General features: G+C 34.8%; 1 protein-coding gene across 6 annotated transcripts; it reads left to right on the forward strand.

The window, feature by feature from the left end:
• Nucleotides 1-10,543: 10,543 nt before the first annotated feature.
• On the forward strand, nucleotides 10,544-18,019 carry LOC132600803 (interactor of constitutive active ROPs 3-like). 6 transcript variants are annotated; one of them, XM_060314199.1, is made up of 4 exons: nucleotides 10,544-10,698; nucleotides 11,907-12,010; nucleotides 12,684-12,975; nucleotides 15,417-17,222. In XM_060314199.1, the coding sequence occupies exons 2-4, from the start codon at nucleotides 11,991-11,993 to the stop codon at nucleotides 17,022-17,024; spliced, it is 1,920 nt and encodes a 639-aa protein (XP_060170182.1). In that variant the 5' UTR covers nucleotides 10,544-10,698; nucleotides 11,907-11,990; the 3' UTR covers nucleotides 17,025-17,222. The 6 variants fall into 6 exon arrangements, with proteins under 6 accessions (XP_060170182.1, XP_060170183.1, XP_060170184.1 ...); XM_060314200.1 differs by lacking the exon at nucleotides 10,544-10,698 and adding an exon at nucleotides 10,715-10,864; XM_060314201.1 differs by lacking the exon at nucleotides 10,544-10,698 and adding an exon at nucleotides 11,200-11,368.
• Nucleotides 18,020-18,690: the final 671 nt, after the last annotated feature.

The raw sequence follows: 18,690 nt of genomic DNA on the forward strand, positions 1-18,690 counted from the left end.
AGTCAATAACGGTACGTAAGCTATGTTCGTGGAAGGTTTTCCTTAACGATAAGTAGTCACGCTCTGAAAAAATAAGATTAAAGATCTGAGGAGTATTATGGGCTCAATACAGGAATAGCAGCAGGTTTTGAGGTGGAGCAAAGTAAGATCTGAAGAAGTGTATGAGCATGAAGGATGCATGGGCTTTATATAGGAAGAGAATCCAGAGGTACTGTAGCGTATCAAGGACTCTGCCACAGTGAGGTCTCCCAAAAGGATCTGGCGGCTGGGTAATGATGACCTAGCATCAGGCAGAGTGAAATGTTGCACGAAAGGTCTTGTCTTAGGTAATAGGAGGCAGGCTGTTCAGCTTTATTTGGGTCCATTTCCCACCGTCAATAATCTTACCTCGGGAAATGGGGGGACTATCTGTATACGGGTAAAATCGAGGATACGGTCATGCTCGGTTTCCTGATGTATTGGTTGTGCTCGAGTACGACCCGACCAGGTCATTGAGAAGGAGGCGTCGAATTCAAGTTGGGGACGAGGCGTTGTAGGAAGGGCGGTTAACTGCCATAAGAAGAAGACCGAAATATCCGCCCTCAACCGGATATTTTCCTTTTCTTTAGAATTGTGTTAGGATTAGGACTCCTCTACTATATAAAGAGGAGGTTTTCATCCATTGTAAGGGGTTGGCAAACAGAAAGAAAGAAAGAGTTCATATCAAAAGGCAAAAGAATTACTTGCATTCACCTCCATTTTTGTTCTTGAGTTCACTTCTATTATCCATCGTATACGTACTCAGCATAGGGTATCGACCTCGGTTTTCATACCCGAGGCCGGACTTAATTAACATCTGGTCAGATCTGTTTTCTTATTCACTTATTGGTTTCCCTTGTAATCTAATATCAAATTGAACTTAGCCAGATATCTTTGGCATCACGCATAAATTTAATTGTTCCCCATTTTAAGGTTAAACAAATATAAAAAAGTCTTTATATATTATTAGTAAATATAACTTATTTTCATCAATCTTTTTTGTGTTTCATTAATAACCAGTGTAAATCAACGCAAAAGAGAGAGAAAAAGGATGTACAAGTACACAATCAAGTGCCAGTAAAATTCAAATGCGTCAATCAAGAATGATCATAAAAGTGGAGTATTTAACTTTAAGATATATTCTTACGAACTTTTGAACATCATCAATGGAATTTTAAATTCGTAATTTTACCACAAACTTGAGCATTGCTCAAACACATTTTTTTTTTTTTAATGTTGTCAGTGTTTTTTCAGAAACTTTGCTTTATGTAATGGATTGTGTATACGATATCATCTAAAAAGCTAATTATAAAACAACGAAGGAATACTTTTATTTATTCTGCAGCATTATGTTAGCAATGGAATGAAACAATTTCTTTTTTAATTTTCTGTGGAATGTTGGATATCTAAAATGTTTCATTGTCCAATTTTAGTTTACGTTGGAGAACCTTTAATTGCAACAACAATGATTATTCATCGAATTAGATCATTTAAATAAGAATCAAAAGTTGATTTTACCTAGGCGTTTGGATATAAAAAAGTGATATTTGATAAAAAGTAAGTAGTATTTGAAGAAAAAAAAAAGTATTTGGACATAGAGTTATGTTTGGACGTGTAGTTAACTTTTAAAGAAATTGAAATTTTGTGAATAGAAAAAAATATGTTTACTTAAAAAACCAGTCAAAATTACTTTTCAAACTTGAAAACACAGCCAAGGGTGGATGTAGAGTCGCGACGCCTGGTTCAACTGAATTACGTACTTTTGATGTCGAGCATAAATTTTACGTAAAAAATAATTAAAATTGCAATAAGTGATAAGTTGGAACCTATAATTTTAAAAATATATACAATGAGTTGAAAGGAAAGAACCTTATCCATAGAGAGTTTAAATCCTCTAAACACAATGTAAAAATATGAATTCAATGTATAACCAAACACATAAAGTGAGAATTTTATATGGAAAAACAGGCTTAGTCCAAACACTCAGCAAGTACCAAATGATCTTTTGGGATCTGTGTGTTACTGCTTCCCCAAATACCTATGGTTATGGTAGTCTATGTAATTTCTTTGTTATTAGAGATTGTCTACGTTGCATGTATCCATATCAAGAAGTCTCATGGGAAATTGCATAGTTGTGAGACTTGTAACTCTTATGATCAGTTAGTTGATTATTTAACTAAAATAATACCTTATATTTTGATTGGGAGAAGTATACATTTACAGATACACCTAAAAAACAAACTAATAATTTTATAAATTCTGTAAGGCTACACCATCCAAAACTAATCGAACGCTTCTTCATGTTCTGTCGTTATTCATGCTAAAATTGATATGTTTGTTTCTCAAAGATTGATTAAATGCGAACCCATGTGCTTCACAATGTCATCAATCATTAAATTGCTGTACTATTAAGTTTTAAAAAAAATTAAAAAAAAAATCAAATATTTCATCCTTATGACGGAGGAATTAGGCACGACTTCAACATGTATATACCAAAAATAATAATTACATGGAGAAGGGCATAGACTTTTAAGTTGAGTATTACTGATTTAACATTCAGTTATTGATATAACTTTAGATTAATAAAACAAATGTGCATTACAAGTATTTAGTTTTTGATACAAAATTTTGCATAAGTAACACGAGTAAAATTGTGGAAAGAATTAATCTATATATTTTATACGGCAAAGGGTCATATATACCCCTGTACTATCCCGAAATAGTTGTGCGTATCCTCAGTTTGTTTTTTTGATGATATATACCGCTCCCGTTAGCGTTTTGGTTATATATATCCCTCCGGTTAAAAGGCTCCGTTCCCCAGACACGTGGCCTCATCTTAAATGCCCAACCATATTTTTTTTAATTTAATCTAATTTACCAAACACAAAATTAACAAAACAAAAAAAATGAAAATTAGAAAGTCTAATCTCCGGCGAAGCTCCACCACCGGCATGCGACGACTGCAACGGTATATTCATGGATCCAAAATTAAACTCACTTTGAAATCTGCCCCATCTCATCAACCCTACAAGGTTCAGTCCATATCTCAGCATAGTCAACAAAATGGTGGCCCGAAAGAAAAATCAAAATGGTAAAAAAATTGTTGGAATCAATTGTGTATTGATAATTGAATCTAAAAATTGTGATTAAAGTTGATCTTGGGTAGCTGAACGTGAAGAAAAAACAGAAACTTCATGGATAGCCATTAATGAAGCTTCAAGTTCAAGTTTTGGGTTTCTTCAAGCGAGCTTTGTTTCGAGTTAATGTTATTGCAAAAGATCGGTTAAATCTTGAAGAGCTGATATTTGAAATTTGGGATAATTTGGTGAAGAAATCGGTGGGTTTTTAGGTGAATTTTAGCTGCAAATTAATTGGAGAAGAAGAAGAAACCAATTTTGAATTTCAGAAATAGCCACATTTTTTAGAAATAGCCCCTTTCCTGTTTAAAACAATTTTTAATGATAAATTAGATTAAATAAAAAAGAAAATGGTTGGAGCCGTTGAGATAGTGCCACATGTCCCCGTTAAATGGGTCGTTAGACGCGGGGGTATATATGACCAAAACGTTAACGGTGGGGATGTATATCATTAAAAAAGCAAATGGGGGATACGCACAAAGGTTTCGGGATAGTACAGGGGTATTTATGACCCTTTGCTGTATTTTATTTGTTGTAAAATGTAAAATAATAATATGTATTGACAGTACTTGACTAAGACAGTACCGAAAACCAAACTACTAATCACTCCATGAGCCAAACGATCCTAACATTCCAAAATGGTGAGTACACCCTTAGACTTTTGAGGAAATAAGATCTCTTGGCCTCTTAGAGCTCGTTGGGATTGATTTATAAGTTGGTTAATGTCACGACCCAACCCCGTAGGCCGTGACTAAGTACTCGAACTGGGCACTCGCATACATACCCGTTAGCTACATGTTCAATCCACAACAAACACCATATGGAACTCATAACGACCAAACAATGGTCTCAGATTTGTCGCATAATTATACATATAAAAGCAAGCCGACAAGGCTGCTATCACAACATGATAATATCTGCACGCCGGCGAGGCTGCTACAACGATAGAAAACGCTTACTGATAATACACACACAACTGATCACGTCTGAATACGACCCACACACATGTCCACAGACCTCTAAGAGTTTCAACAGTGAAATATGACGGGACAGGGCCCCGTCGTACCCTTAAACAACATATGCATATATTTAGATAAAAAAGGATCTATACCAAAGTCTGGGCTCCGGAACAAAGGAACTCTTCAAGATAGCAGAAGGGAAGTCTTAAGCTGGCGGTTCACCAAAACGCGTATCCGTACCTGCGGGCATGAAACGCAGCCCCCCGAAGAAAGGGGGTCAGTACGAAATATGTACTGAGCATGTAAAGCATGAAATACAGTAAACAGGATCATATCTGAAATGAGGAGTACAGAACACGAGTACAATATCCAGAATACCAAGACACTTTCCTTTGTAACATAATCATACTTGTCAATATCATATATCGTATGCATATTTATATATCGTACCCGGCCCTTTAATGAGGGACTCGGTGAATAAGATCATCATATGCCCTCCTGGCCGCCATGACATGTCATCATATCATTATATCATCATATCATCATATCGTCATATCATCATATCATCATGTCATCATATCATCATATACATATATACCATACTCGGCCCTCTAGTGAGGGGCTCGGTGAACAATGCAGTGAAACTGTGCACGATAACATACCCGGCCCGGGACTCGGTGAAAGATATATTGAGGTATGCACGAGCAGAGTAGTGAGAAACTATATGCAATTCAAAACGTTTTTAAGGACTCAATAGAATAGTCAACACGAACCATCGTTCGCAAATTCAAATAATAGTCATATCATTTACCTTTCGGATGTCCCTGTGGATTATATCAAAATGGAACTTTGAAATCATATGTACATATCAAAACATATATATAAAATGTAAGTTATGAGAATCAAGATCATTAGCCATCCTAGTGGCTCTAGGAATAGGAATTCCTTTGGAATCATATATATATCGTATATTCATTTCACAACGATCATGCCAAAAAGAAAGAAGGGTTAGCTTCACATACCTTTAGCGTTTATTTGTCACACAATATGTATACGCTTTCAACCTATATTAAGATGCCAACAACTACGGTTAAGCTACGGGGAGATTCAAAACGTATTCTAACGTTAGTAACTCCTTTCTAGATGTTTAGACGACGTTTTCTCTTGTAGCCAAACCAACTACATACAACCAATCCCACATCAATAATTATACGTTCAATACCAATCCGGACAGCCCACACAACATTCAAAACAGTCCACATTCACAACATTCAATAGCGATTCACATACGGCTACTACATTCTCAAGTTATTCGTAATAGTTTGTAGCCTTAACGTTTGCATGTAACAACTTTATAACAGCCCATCCAACATACAACACAATGCATAATCTTAATTATCATTAATCTTTCAAGTTCAATAAGAACAACATCAACGTGTCAAAACAGCCCGTATGCGTTTTCAAATCAATCCATACCTTACAACATTCGATAATAGTTTACATGCGGTTATGACACCTCTATTTTATTCTCATTAGTCTATAGGCGTAATACTTCATCAAAATGATTCTATAACAGCCCAATTACTATGACAACATGATGTATATTCTTAATTATAATTAGTTTTTTTCCAACTTAACAAAAACAACAACACGTCCAAAACAATCCTTAACCAACAACATAAAGATGTTCAGAATTCTTGCAAACGTTTACGAACATATTAAGCGAACTACATACGATTCTTACACCTTATTTCATGTCTTCTTTTCATATAATTTCAGTGATTTATGACCAGCAACCACACGACATGTACATCATCAATTCATACGCAACTAAGTTACCTTGTCATCACCATAATCCTTACAACAACCCACAAACGATTTTAGTTCCAACTCCAACCATTAAACACCTTCATTTCCATCATAAAATTCATGACAACAACAATCAAAATATCAAGTAAAATCAGTTCATTATCTTCCACACAAAACAGTCCCTACACGGTTTCAACATGCTTCAACATCACACACAAGATTTCATGGATTCAATTTATATTCATACTAACACAACTTTACCTTTAACCTTCCAATTCTTTTCATTCTTTTTACCATGCAATCTATGATAGCATCATCCATAATTACTAAAGAAAATCAGTCCACCATGGCCACTAAAACAGTCCCTACGGCCACATTAACATTCCAACACCAACATTCATGATCTTATGCATGCAATTCATGTTCATCAAGTTACAACCATACTTCAACATCAACATATATAAGTTCATGTCTACTATCATGTTCCAACATCAACACACATCATTTCATGCATGAAACTTATATTCACACATCTACATCACCCTTAACACATGTAAAAGAAAGTTAGATCTTACCTTGACAATCCGACTTCTCAACTTGGCTAGAGTTTGTGAATTGAAATGATAATGGTTCTTGTTGCTCCAATGACTATCTTCACATTTCTAGGGACCTTCTAAAGGGTTGAAATGCTTGAAGAAATATTTTTTTGATCAACACACAAAGAGCTCAAAATCAGCTAGCCTTGGCCGAGAGCTTCCCTCTCTCCCTCTCTAAGTTTTCTATTTTTGTGTTGTGAAGTTGAAATGAGAGAATGAGCTCTCTTAGTCATCCATTTGATTAAACTAAGATGCCTACAAGTTGGACACAACACATGCTCCACTCATGACATTGAGCACTCAATTAACTTTGAACTAAAATTCTATTTCTTTCTCTACTACTTTCGGCTAAGTGTTGGCCGAGCCTCACTTTCTTTTCCTTTCCTTTTAATTGTTTACAAGACAATTGCATGTGTAGTGAATGAATCATACACTAACCTTTGTCATTTGCAATTATACAAGGATGAATGGTCAATATTTAAATGTGCAATGATTCATCCAACTTGTATGCCTTCATAAAATAATGGATGCCTTCAATATTCAAATGCATGCCTCAACTTTTTCTCCCCCAATTTCAGCTACCTTGGCCGAATCCTCACATGTATTTTTCTTCCAATTTGGTTGTCCACAATATAATGAAAGTATAGAGGATGAATCAACATTTAAATGCATATTTGTATGTTTTCCATAATAGCCTTATTTTAGATGACTCTGAGTCATCTTTTGGACATGGCACATTATTGTGCATTTTGGCTCATTGTTGCCACTAATTTTTACTTAACACCACAATTAAGTAGTTCCTAATCTCCAACAACATTCTTATACTAAGTAAAATTTATAACCGATTAGTTCTAGTTTAGAAATTAAAAATCCGAGGTTTCTATCTCACGTCGATTCCTTCGCGAATAACTCGACGTATAAAATACGGGGTCTAACAGTTAAACCAGCTTATAAGCTATTTTTAACTTATTTGGATGTTTGGTAAAATAGAAAACAATTTAAATTAAGTTAAAAGTGCTTAATATAAGCCAAAACCAAGAAGTTGCTCAACCCCAAAATTTTTTTTGGCTTAAAAGCCATTTTGGTTTGACCAACAACTTTACCCTTTTATACCTTATATTTTCTGTTAATTCCAATACTACCCTTACTTCTTAAATCCCTTTAAGCACTTTTATTCAAACATGTAACTGCTTATTTATAAAATAATTTTCAACACTTAAAAGTACTCTAAGCACTTATGCTTAAAGCCACTTTTTTTCAACTAATCCAAACGGGCACTTACAATTTGAATAGAAGAAAATATCTTTTTTCAGATCTCTTATGTGTTTTTTAGACCTTTTATGTGAAAAAAAAAATGAAAATCTCTTATAAAAAAGTCATAAAACTAAAAAGAATTTGTAAAGGACAAAAAATTCATTTCTCCCGAACCTTTTCATTTACCTCTCCTATTTTCAATTTTATGTGTTTAATATCCGAAATATCACTAGCTTACCTAATTCAAATTTGTGTGGGATAGAGTTTACTAGGAAGAATCAATATTCACTCCATATAAAAAATATCTTCATTTCTAGGGTTCGAACACGAGATTTTTGATTATGTATCTCATCTATTCCATCACACACAATGGCAGCACTGACCTGCCCTATTCTAAATACTTTCTTTTCTCTCATTTTATGTAACGTTGACTATACACAAAGTTTAAGCAATTTTTGAGAAAACTTATGTCCAAAATAAATCATAAGCATTTGTGAGATTATATACCATCTCCGTAAAAATAAAATAAGAAATTTAAAATTAAATTATTTTTAAATACGCCATTTTTTTTAACAAACTAATAAAAAGAGTGTCATGACCTGGATGGTAATACACGGGGTCACTCTAAAGTTTAAGTACTTATTTGCCAAAAAAAAAATATTCCATTTACAAATATCTTAGTTTCAGAACGAACATGCAAATCAAAATGGTTAACAAATGACAAATATTTATTAAAATACTCTTGCAGCGTGATAAAAATCATCAGCAAAACACACAAGTGTCCAAAAAAGAAAATAAAGAACACGCAGCAAATAGTACAAGAATCTGTCCAGAAAAAAGGTCCCACATTCACACATAACGGCATTTCAATTTTAAAATCAAAATTCTATCCTAGATAACGTATTCTTCCACCAGAAACAGCTTTATTTTAAGAGCCCCTTTGGATATGAATATTTTTCTTTTTTTGTCTTTTCAAAATAGCGTCTCGCTATGACTTGGTATTTTGAAATTCTTTTAGAAGGTATGTTTTAAGTTTAACAAAGTGATTTTGATCAGTCAAATAATTTTTTTTCACTACAAAACTTCTACTTTTCGAATTAAATGCAGAATTAGATTTTCACATACCCTTTTACATTTTCTTTCAAATACTACTCCCTCCGGCTCAATTTATATGACATTATTTTCTTTTTAGTCATTTTTAAATCTTTTATAATGTGTCTATTTTTACTTGTCCAATGTACTAACACTTGTCCGCTATACTAATACTGTTACTTGTCCAGATTGAAAAATCAAGACAAAATTTATTACTTAGTTCCTAATTTACACTCATTATTAACTATAGTCATTTCACAATACATTTCTCGCGGAGTGTTGGCCAATTAAGCAGGAGCGGAGCTAGGTTGGGTCGGGGGTTCATCCGAACCCCTTTTAGGCTAAAAATTATAATATATATACAAGATTAAAATTATTTTTTATGTATATATAGTAAATGTTGAACCCCCTTGTCTTTTTCGTGTGTTTACTTCTTTTTATTTTTGAACCTGTTTGGTAAAAATTCGAGCTCCGCCCTACTGAGTTAAGAACTCTCATGTTCAGAAGATGAGAGCAGCGGATATGAGGATGTTGAGGTGGATGTTCGGGCATACCAGTAGAGATAAAATTAGGAATGAAGATTTCGGACAAGTTGGGGATGGCTTACGTGGTAGACAAGATGGGAGAAACGAGACTGAGATGGTTTGGACATGAGGACAGATGCGGATGCCCAGTGAGACGGTGTGAGAGGTTGCTATTGTGAACTTTAGGAGAGGTACAGATAGGTCGAAAAAGCATTGAGGGAGGTGATTAGATAGGAATGGTGCAGCTTCAGCTTATTGAGGACATAAACTTATTAAATAGGAGGTTACGGATCGGGATAGTAGGGTAGTAGGTAGTTAGCATCGTCTCGTTGTCTCGCGAGATAGATTTATCCTAGCATACTAGTAGAATTAGCATTATTCTCGTAGTTTTTGGTTCCTGGATTTCTTTGACTACATGTTGTTTATTGTACTTCATTCTGTTGTGGTTACTGTTCCTCTTCTCTGTATGCTTTATATTGCTTCCCCTTTTATTTAAGATATAGTCATTACTTCTGTTTTCTTCTTTTAAATCTGCTTTGATATGCGTTACTTGAGCTAAGGGTCTTTCAGAAATAGCCTCTCGACCGCCGCGAGGTAGGGTAAGGTCTACGTACACTCTACCTTTTTCCAGACCCAACCGATGAGATTACACATATTGTTGTTGTTGTATTTCCCAATGCATTTCTCAAAACGTTGAATTTATTAAATTCAAAGAGTGATGTAGTAAACTTATCATTTTATTAGTTACTTCTTGGTAGGTGTATCAAGTCAAACATGAACAAGTGAAAATGGACGGAGGGAGTAACGATTTTATTTTAAATTTCACTTTTTTTCTTAATGAGATTTCTAGCCACACAAATATTTATAATTTGTTTTAAACTACAAGTTCATAACTACTGTACTCAATCAAACAACTTCACATAAATTAAAACAAAAGAAGTGTATTTTTTTCAAATAGTGCATTCTTTATGTATAGAGGAAATAAGATCTCTTGACCTCTTACAATTTGATTAGAAGAAAATATTTTTCTCAGATCTCTTATGTGTTTTTTTTTTATATCTCTTATGTGTAAAAAATAAAAATCTCTCGTAAAAGACCATAAAATTTTTTAAAAAATTATAAAGTACCAAAAATCTATTTCTCCCGGTAGATTCTCACATCATTATTTTCAAAAGCTACAAAAAAAACTTTGAAACATATAATCCTCAACACTCTCTTTTGCAGTCCACATTACACAGCTAAGAGCCAACAATAGATAGAAAGAAACCAAAGTCAGAAAAAAGATTAGGTACTACTTCAATCAGAGCAGGTAACCTCGAGTACTGTGCTATAATCACTAGTACTAGAACTACTACTACTACTTATATATATACACAAAAAAATGTTCATTTCTTTTCTATTTCTTCTTGTTGTTTCTTTAATGAATGGTGGAAAATTCTAACACTCTTCTGATATCCTTCCTGTATCTTTTCTTGGTAAGACCAAAATCCCAATTTACACATTTTCTCTTTTTAAACTTTTTCTTTTATGGGGTTCTTTATATTAGCAAAAAATGGTGGCTTTTTGTTCTTCTTTTGTACAATGTCATGATGTAAACTTTTTGAATAACTTTTTGGAATGTAGCATTATGGTTTCTCTTTACTTTTTCATTTCACTCTAACAGTGTTTTGAGCTTGATGTTTCACTAAAGTTTTCAGCTTTACATTTTGCAGGTTTTTTTGCTAAAAAGTTAAAAAAAAAAAATGGAATCTTGATGACCTTCAAGAACTCTTTTTTCTTGTCTTTTTAAGCCTGTTTTTTTGGTTGTCATGTGTGTTTATTCCTTTTTTCACTAGAGCTGCATTAGTTTCTTTCTTGCAAATACAAAATTTGAGCCATTTTCTTTTTCTTCCTCTTGTGTTTTATTTAATCATTTCTGTTTGAAGCATTCATCTTAAGCTTATCTGGATCTGACTTTAAAGATTTTGCAAAAAACTCAGGTGGGGTCTAATTTTTTTTTTTTTTTGGAAGATAGTTATATTGTAGTGCCCTTCATTCAGGCTAAAATGAAGGATGATTTCCTGGTGAAGATTGCCTGTAATTAAGGAGCATAATTTTTACCCTCTTTGGTCCCACTGTCTATAGTCTCATTAAACAAATAGTCCTATTTTTTGAATAGTTTCTACGAACTATTAAGGGTAAAAATCTCACTAATAATCTACTATGCTGCTTGTCCTGTGTATTGATCACTGTATGTATGGTCCTCGTGACTGCAATTAAAATTGGTACCAAACTCACCTTATTACTTTAGCATTTAATGTGGCTAGATGAACCAAGACACCCTTGTTTTGAAAATAAATAAATAAATAATAATTAATCCCATGGAAATAGTCTATACTATTTTGGAGTGTCATTTTTTTTTTCTTTCTATATGAAGAGTCTTGTATTTATTGTTTTCACGCATTGGATTCCCCATAGTTCATTCAATTACTATATGTGTGGTCTTTAGCTTAGTATGATATTTATATAATCTTGCAGGTTTAGTGGGACAGAGGGCATTGAACAGGAAAAATCTTATTAAGACCAAGATTTTACTCTTGTGGGCCAAAAGGTTGTTGAGATATGCAGACACCTAAAGCAAGGTGACTTAAGTTGGCATTTATGAATCTTTATTAGTAAATAAAAAATGGACTAGTCTTGGCTGGATCATGCTTTTGTTCTTGTAATGGCAATGTACTGGTCCCTTTTTGTGAAGCTATGAGTTTTAATGGTGAATTCTGTTCACTGAAGTTGACATGTATATTTATAACTACTTGTAATTTATGGGGGGGGGGGGGGGGGGGATGACAGCTTTGGTTCTTTGAATGTGTTAATTCTATTAGTTTGTGTTGAAGGATAAGAAAATGGCAGGGTGAGTTTATGACTATAAATCTTGAATGTTGTGACTGGAAAAGGGGCTGTGCTTTAAATGTGTTCATTCATACTATTAAAGGATTCTGAAAGCTGTTATCTTTTTGCCATTAAATAAAAGAATCAGAAAGATATTAAGATGTTTCCATTTGTGGTTTAGTGATTTATGATAGTAGTAAATATTGTGCACAAATTATATATTGCAGATGACAAATATCTGTTTCAGCTTTATGCTTCTTTTTACTCAATGTATGTGAAATATTTTACTACCAACATTCTTTTTATCTGCTATGATCTTCAGTTTTTTGGTGAATTATAGCCTGTTTTCAGTAGTCGCGGGCGAGTTATCTCTTTGTTCTTTAACTGTATTCTGACCTTTTCCTTAATTTTCCAATTTGATATCAGAAACAGTTCCTCTGAAGTGCCACAGAAGAAATCTCCACGAGGCAATTCGTCCGAAGTGCCTCTAAAGATCTCTCCCCGGGGTGTGAAATCTCGAGAAGCTCCTCAAAAGAATTCTCCTCGAGGTGTTCCTCAAGATGTGCCTCAAAAGGTTTCTCCTCGAGTTGCGCGCCGCCTGAAGACGGGTGCACCAGATTCCGACTCTGCATCTTCTCCTCATGTTAATGGTAGGACACCAAAAGAGAGAAGGGCTAAGGTCACCGAGCAGAAATCGCCTCAAAGTTCGGAATCTGAGGTAAAATTTCTACAAACTTAATTACGGGCGCTAGCCAAAATATGCAAAATGTATACTCTGATTATATATATATATATATATATATATATATATATATATATATATATATTTATGGACATTGTATGTATATTTTATGTATTTTATACTTAAAATATACAAAATCTATTACATTTGCTGGCTATTTTGCAAATTAGATCACCGATAGGCATTGAACTGTAAAACTATTCGGAATAGCATCTATGAATTTAGAGAACAGAAAGATGTTGAAAAGAAATGATTGTTTATGTTTGGATGAGTTTTAGAGTGACAAAAAGGGCAATTGAGAGAAGGGAGGATTAATAAGAAACTTCTACTCTAGTAATGAAGGTTTCTTAGTGCCATAAGTGCCCTTGCTGTTATGAATGAAAGATTTATAATCCCACCAGGTGGGGTCTGGGGGTAGAGTATACGCAGACCTTACCCCTACATTTTGACGGGTAGGGAGGCTATTTCCGATAGACCCCCGGCTCAAGGAGAGATGGAAAAGCATCAGTAATAATAAACAACAATAATAAGCAGTAATAACATCAAGATAATAGGACGTCGAACTAAAAGAAACAATCAGATAGTGATAGTGCTAGAGATAAGAACAAGCAATCCAAAGCAGTATAGAAAGGCATGGCAAAAGAATAAGAGATATGCGAATGCTAAAATAAAAATACAGGAAAATGACGAAAATAATACTGGACCAGCAAGAAAGAAAGGTACTATTAATCCTACTACTAGCCTTCTACCCTAATCCTCGCCCTCCACACCTTCTATCTAGGGTCATGTCCTTGGTAAGCTGCAGACTAGTCATGTCCTGTCTGATCACCTCTCCCCAATACTTCTTCGGCCTTCCTCTACCACTCTAACAGCCCTCCCTTGCCAGCCTCTCACGCCTCCTCACCGGAGCATCTGTGCCTCTCCTCTGGACATGTCCAAATCATTTCAGTCTCGCCTCCCGCATCTTGTCTGCCATGGAGGCCACCCCTAGCTTGTCTCGAATCTTTTCATTTATGATCATATCTCTCCTAGTCAGCCCACACATCCATCTCAACGAATGAAAGATTTATATATTTTATGCTATCTTAGTGCCAAAAGATCCCCTTCTATTACGATATTAAAGATTTAGATTTAACAATACTGATGTGCAACTCCTACCATTTTGTTTCCTCTAGATGCTGTTGTTTCTTCTGTCTCTGTTTTTCCTTTCTTCTGTCTCTGTTTTTCCTTTCTTCTATTTAAAAACCATGGCAAAAGTTTGAAAATGCATTTCTAGTTCATTTAGAATTACCAGCCCATAAGTATTGATCATGAACTTTGTGCTCCAAGGCTGTGTCCATTTGCTAAAAGGAACACTTAATCATAATCCTACAATCTCATTTCTCATTTGTCTCAAGGTTACCGAATCCAACAGCATACCCAGTGTGTTCCCTCAAGAGGGGCCTGGGGACGGTGGGTGTACACAGACCTTATCCCTACCTTGTGTAAGGTAGAAAGGTTGTTTCCGATAGACCCTTGACTCAAGAAAAGCGTCTGCAAAACAGGTTTGAAAAAAAAATACAAGAGCCAAAAAAAAAAAAAAGCTATGATGAAAATACTAATGAAAAGAAAGTATTGACAGCAAAAAATAAAGATAATCAATATAAGAAACAACGGTAGTAATAAAATTGAAGAACAAGATAATAGCGGAATAATAATAATGATACTGATAAGGTGAAGAGGGAGCAGATAAGGTGCTCTAAACTAAGAGACATGCTCTTTCACAGATATCTTTAATACTTCACAGTTGATTTTACACAAGATGGCTTCAGTGTAATAAGCCTTGTTATTGGATTTTTTTCCCCTAAAATTTATCCTCAAAAGCAATCACGTAGAGTAAACTTTTACATTTCATCTTTCCTTTATTGTATTTCGACAGTCTTTAACCTCTTAATACAGATATCATAAAATTGCTACGCTAGATCTTCCTCACAAGTTCACACTTCTAGATTTCCTTGAGTGGTTTCAAATCTTTTGTATGGAGCAACTTTTCTTGATCTTGTTGTCCTCATTTGATTTTGAAGGTTAATTTCTGGATCTGTTTACTTATGGCGGGCATAAGGTTCAACATAAGTAATTTGTCACTACTCGCTAAAGATATTGTCAAAGATTTGTGATCTCTTCTACCTATAATGTACTGCAAGTGTCGCCATGTTTAACAATGTGATTCCATGTAGTCAGATTGTCATTACCTTTAAAATTACATGTGATCAAGTTTGTTTTACCCGATCCTGCTAACGCGGGATGCTTTGTGCACCGGGCTGCCCTTTTTGTTTTACGCGATCCTGTGTCGTTTTGTAATTTTTTTTTTCCCTATATTTGCATCTATATCCTAAATCTTTTTCTTTGTATTGTGTTTTGTTTTTGTTATTTTAAAGAAGAAGCGCCCAAGCAGGGTCACTGAATTGGAGTCGCAAATCACTCAGCTCAAAAATGATCTTAAAGACAAGCTAAGTTCATCTGAAGCATGCAAAAAGCAAGCTGAGGTAGAGGTAGAGGCCGAGGAGTCAAAGGGGCAGTGTACAATATTGTCCTCCGAACTGGACCAGCTTCCCGAGCAACCTTCTTCTGAGAGTACATGTCCAACTGACCACCAAAAGTCCGCCGAGGATCTGACATTGCATTCAGAACTTGAGTCAATCCAAAAACAGCATTCGGTGGACGCAGCTTCATTAGCTTCTGCCTTGAATGAGATCAAGGAACTAAAGACTCAGCTTGATACTGTTGCTCTATCTGAGGCTACAAAAACCAAGAATGCAGAAGCAGCACAAACTGAGCTCGAAAGCTTGAAACAAAACTTGGCGGATACTCTTTCGCTTATGGAAGACATGAAAAAACAACTAAAAGATAGCAAAGATTCAGAAGCTCAAGCTCAAACACTTGTTACCGAAACTCTGTTGCAACTGGAATCAGCAAAGAAGACCGTGGAGTCCCTCAGGTCTGATGGTAACAAAGTTGTGGAAGCATACAATGCTATATCTTCCGAGTTGGATCAGTCGAAGGCACGTGCAAATTCACTTGAAGACCTTGTTTCCAAACTCCAAACAAATACTAGTAACGTTGGTGAAAGTGAAATTGTCGAAATTGATGAAAGTACGGAAAAAATTGAGGCAGAATTGTTTTCTCTGAAATCTGAAGTTGAACGTCTGAGAGCTGATCTGGAAGCAGCTGAGATCAAATACAACGAAGAGAAAACTCAAAGCACACTTGAAATTAGAAGTGCGTATGAGTTGGTGGAGCAAATCAAGTTAATGTCTAGGCAGAAGGAAGATGAGCTGCAAGGAGAATTACAAAATTTCAAAACACAAATAGAGGAGTTGAAGGCGAATTTGATGGATAAAGAAAATGAATTGCAAGGTATTTGCGAGGAGAATGAGAATCTTATCATGAAACTAGAGAATGCACAATCTGGGAAAGGAGAAAATGAACTTGAAAAGGAGCTTCAAAGATCAAGACTTTATATCGAAAATCTGAAGGCAGATCTGATGGATAAGGAAAACGAACTGCAGAATATTTTAGAGGAAAATGAGATCCTGAAGAACGAAACTGATAAAAAGGAAAGCAATAGAGGTAAAGTGAAGGATGAAGTTACTGCTGAACTAGACGCTGCAAAGACTGCAGAAAGAGAAGCTCTCATGAGGCTCGGGTACATGAACGAGGAGGTTGATAAGAGTAACCGGCGGGTGGCTAGGGTAGCTGAGCAATTGGATGCAGCTCAAGCTTCCAATGCAGAAATGGAAGCAGAACTAAGGAAGTTGAAGGTTCAATCCAACCAATGGAGGAAAGCTGCTGAAGTAGCGACCGCTATGCTATCAAATGGTAATAACGGGAAATTCGTGGAACGAACCGGATCGATGGACAGTCCGTACAGTCCTCACAAGATTAGTTCGCCTTACTTTGATGACATGGATGAAGATTTAATGAAGAGGAAAAATCCGAATATGCTTAAGAGGATCGGCGAGCTATGGAAGAAGCCACTAAAATAGGTAAGTATGTGGAACTTAACCTATTAGTTTATGTATTTCAAACAAAGTCAACTGGAATTCTACTTATTATGTAATCATATAGAAGCTCTGCTCAGCCTAGAACTGAGTCTAATGATTGTTCAATTCTGTTGCTCTTTCTTTTTCATGTTTTCATGAGTATCTATGCCGTTTGTTATATATGATTTTTGAATGCTCTTACTTTGTTTCAATTTTTTTGTCTTAGTTTGAGTGGTACGTTTTAAAGAATACATTTGGATCTTGTGGTCTTAAACTAAAGATATGTTGAAGGTACCAAAATGCCCTCTGATTTTGTGGCCTTAAACATGCCATATGGGATGTTGAAATTAAAGAATTGTCAAATTAGAAAGAAAAAAAAACCGTTCTTTTTTAAACAGATTAAAAAGGAAAGTAAGAGAAACAAATTGAAACAGAGGGAGTGCTAATTTTGCTCTACTGTGATTCGTGCTGAACGGTCAGTTATTTTCTCAATCACTAGAACTTTTTCTGGAATTTGACAAAACAAAAATTTAAACCTTATAAAGAACTTCATGCATTGCATCAACATTGATATGATATTGGGATGAACTATCTTCATATAAATCTATGCCAAATCTTGACGCCCTAAAAGATCTAACAGATAATCTTCTGGTAAAATCAGTTGGTAAATGTTTTAACTGGCTTGGATGATTACAAATTTTATTTTTCAGGTTATCAGTCCCACTTAATATGAATGGTTAGTTCTAATTATCTTTCAGGTGATCCGACTGTGTAAAAAGTTCTTTTACACTTTAGGAACTTGTAGCCCAAATGCAACACGTAGATCAAATTTTGTTAATTGGTTGAGTCTCTTGTTTTATCTAGTTTCCTTGTCATGCAGGTGTATGGACAAAGAAAATTTCGAGCTTGCATAGCAATAATGTGTAGCCTTTTGAGTTATGAAGTATCGAACTCCTAAATTCTACGGCATTAGTTTCAATATATATGTTTTACTTTCATATTTAGTCAGTATAAAAAGAATGTTTCTTCTATATTTAGTAGGTTTTTAATTATATGAATGACAATATGTTTATGACCACAAAATTCAAGGGGTGACAAAAGCATCTTTGAATTGTACGTCAAGATTCTTATTAAGATTGGTCACTTTAAAACTCAATTCTCAACAAGTAAAAGATGCGGATATGGTATAGGTATATGACTATATGATGATTTTCAATAGTGATTTTCAATATTTTAGCTGATAAGGAACTATAGCGTGGAGTAAGCTTTAAGAGTTGAGATACCGATATACCATCATTTCCATTCATTTGGTAAATATTTTCTTTCAGAAAAAGAAAAAACTTGATTATTTTAAAAACAAACCAAATATTGAGAAGGAATTTTGTAATGGGCCAACTGCAGGAACTCCATTTTTGGGCTGCTATTTAAGTTTCAACCAGGCTATAAATTATTTAGAGTTTAGCCAACTGCTTGGAAAAAGTAGTCCACTTCGCTTCTCCTCCTCCCCCACTAAATATTTTTTCCACTATACAGAAGGTCAGACAATTCATTCGTTTTTACTAGTAACTAATTTAGCGTACGTGCAACAAATCGCGTCAAGTAATATTTTATAAAAGAACAAATGATTGGGGAAAATAATTGACGTTAAAATAAATGAAATATTTGTTTA

Source organism: Lycium barbarum, chromosome 6 (genome assembly GCF_019175385.1).
Source record: "Lycium barbarum isolate Lr01 chromosome 6, ASM1917538v2, whole genome shotgun sequence".
Classification (NCBI taxonomy): Eukaryota; Viridiplantae; Streptophyta; class Magnoliopsida; order Solanales; family Solanaceae; genus Lycium; species Lycium barbarum.

Bases quoted from the DNA above. Each gene is read 5' to 3' on its own strand.
- LOC132600803 (XM_060314198.1), top strand. From the start codon at position 12,445: ATGATAGTAGTAAATATTGTGCACAAATTATATATTGCAGATGACAAA. The intron at 12,528-12,683 runs GTATGTGAAATA...ATTTGATATCAG, and splicing joins TATGCTTCTTTTTACTCAAT to AAACAGTTCCTCTGAAGTGC. The intron at 12,976-15,416 runs GTAAAATTTCTA...GTTATTTTAAAG, and splicing joins CTCAAAGTTCGGAATCTGAG to AAGAAGCGCCCAAGCAGGGT.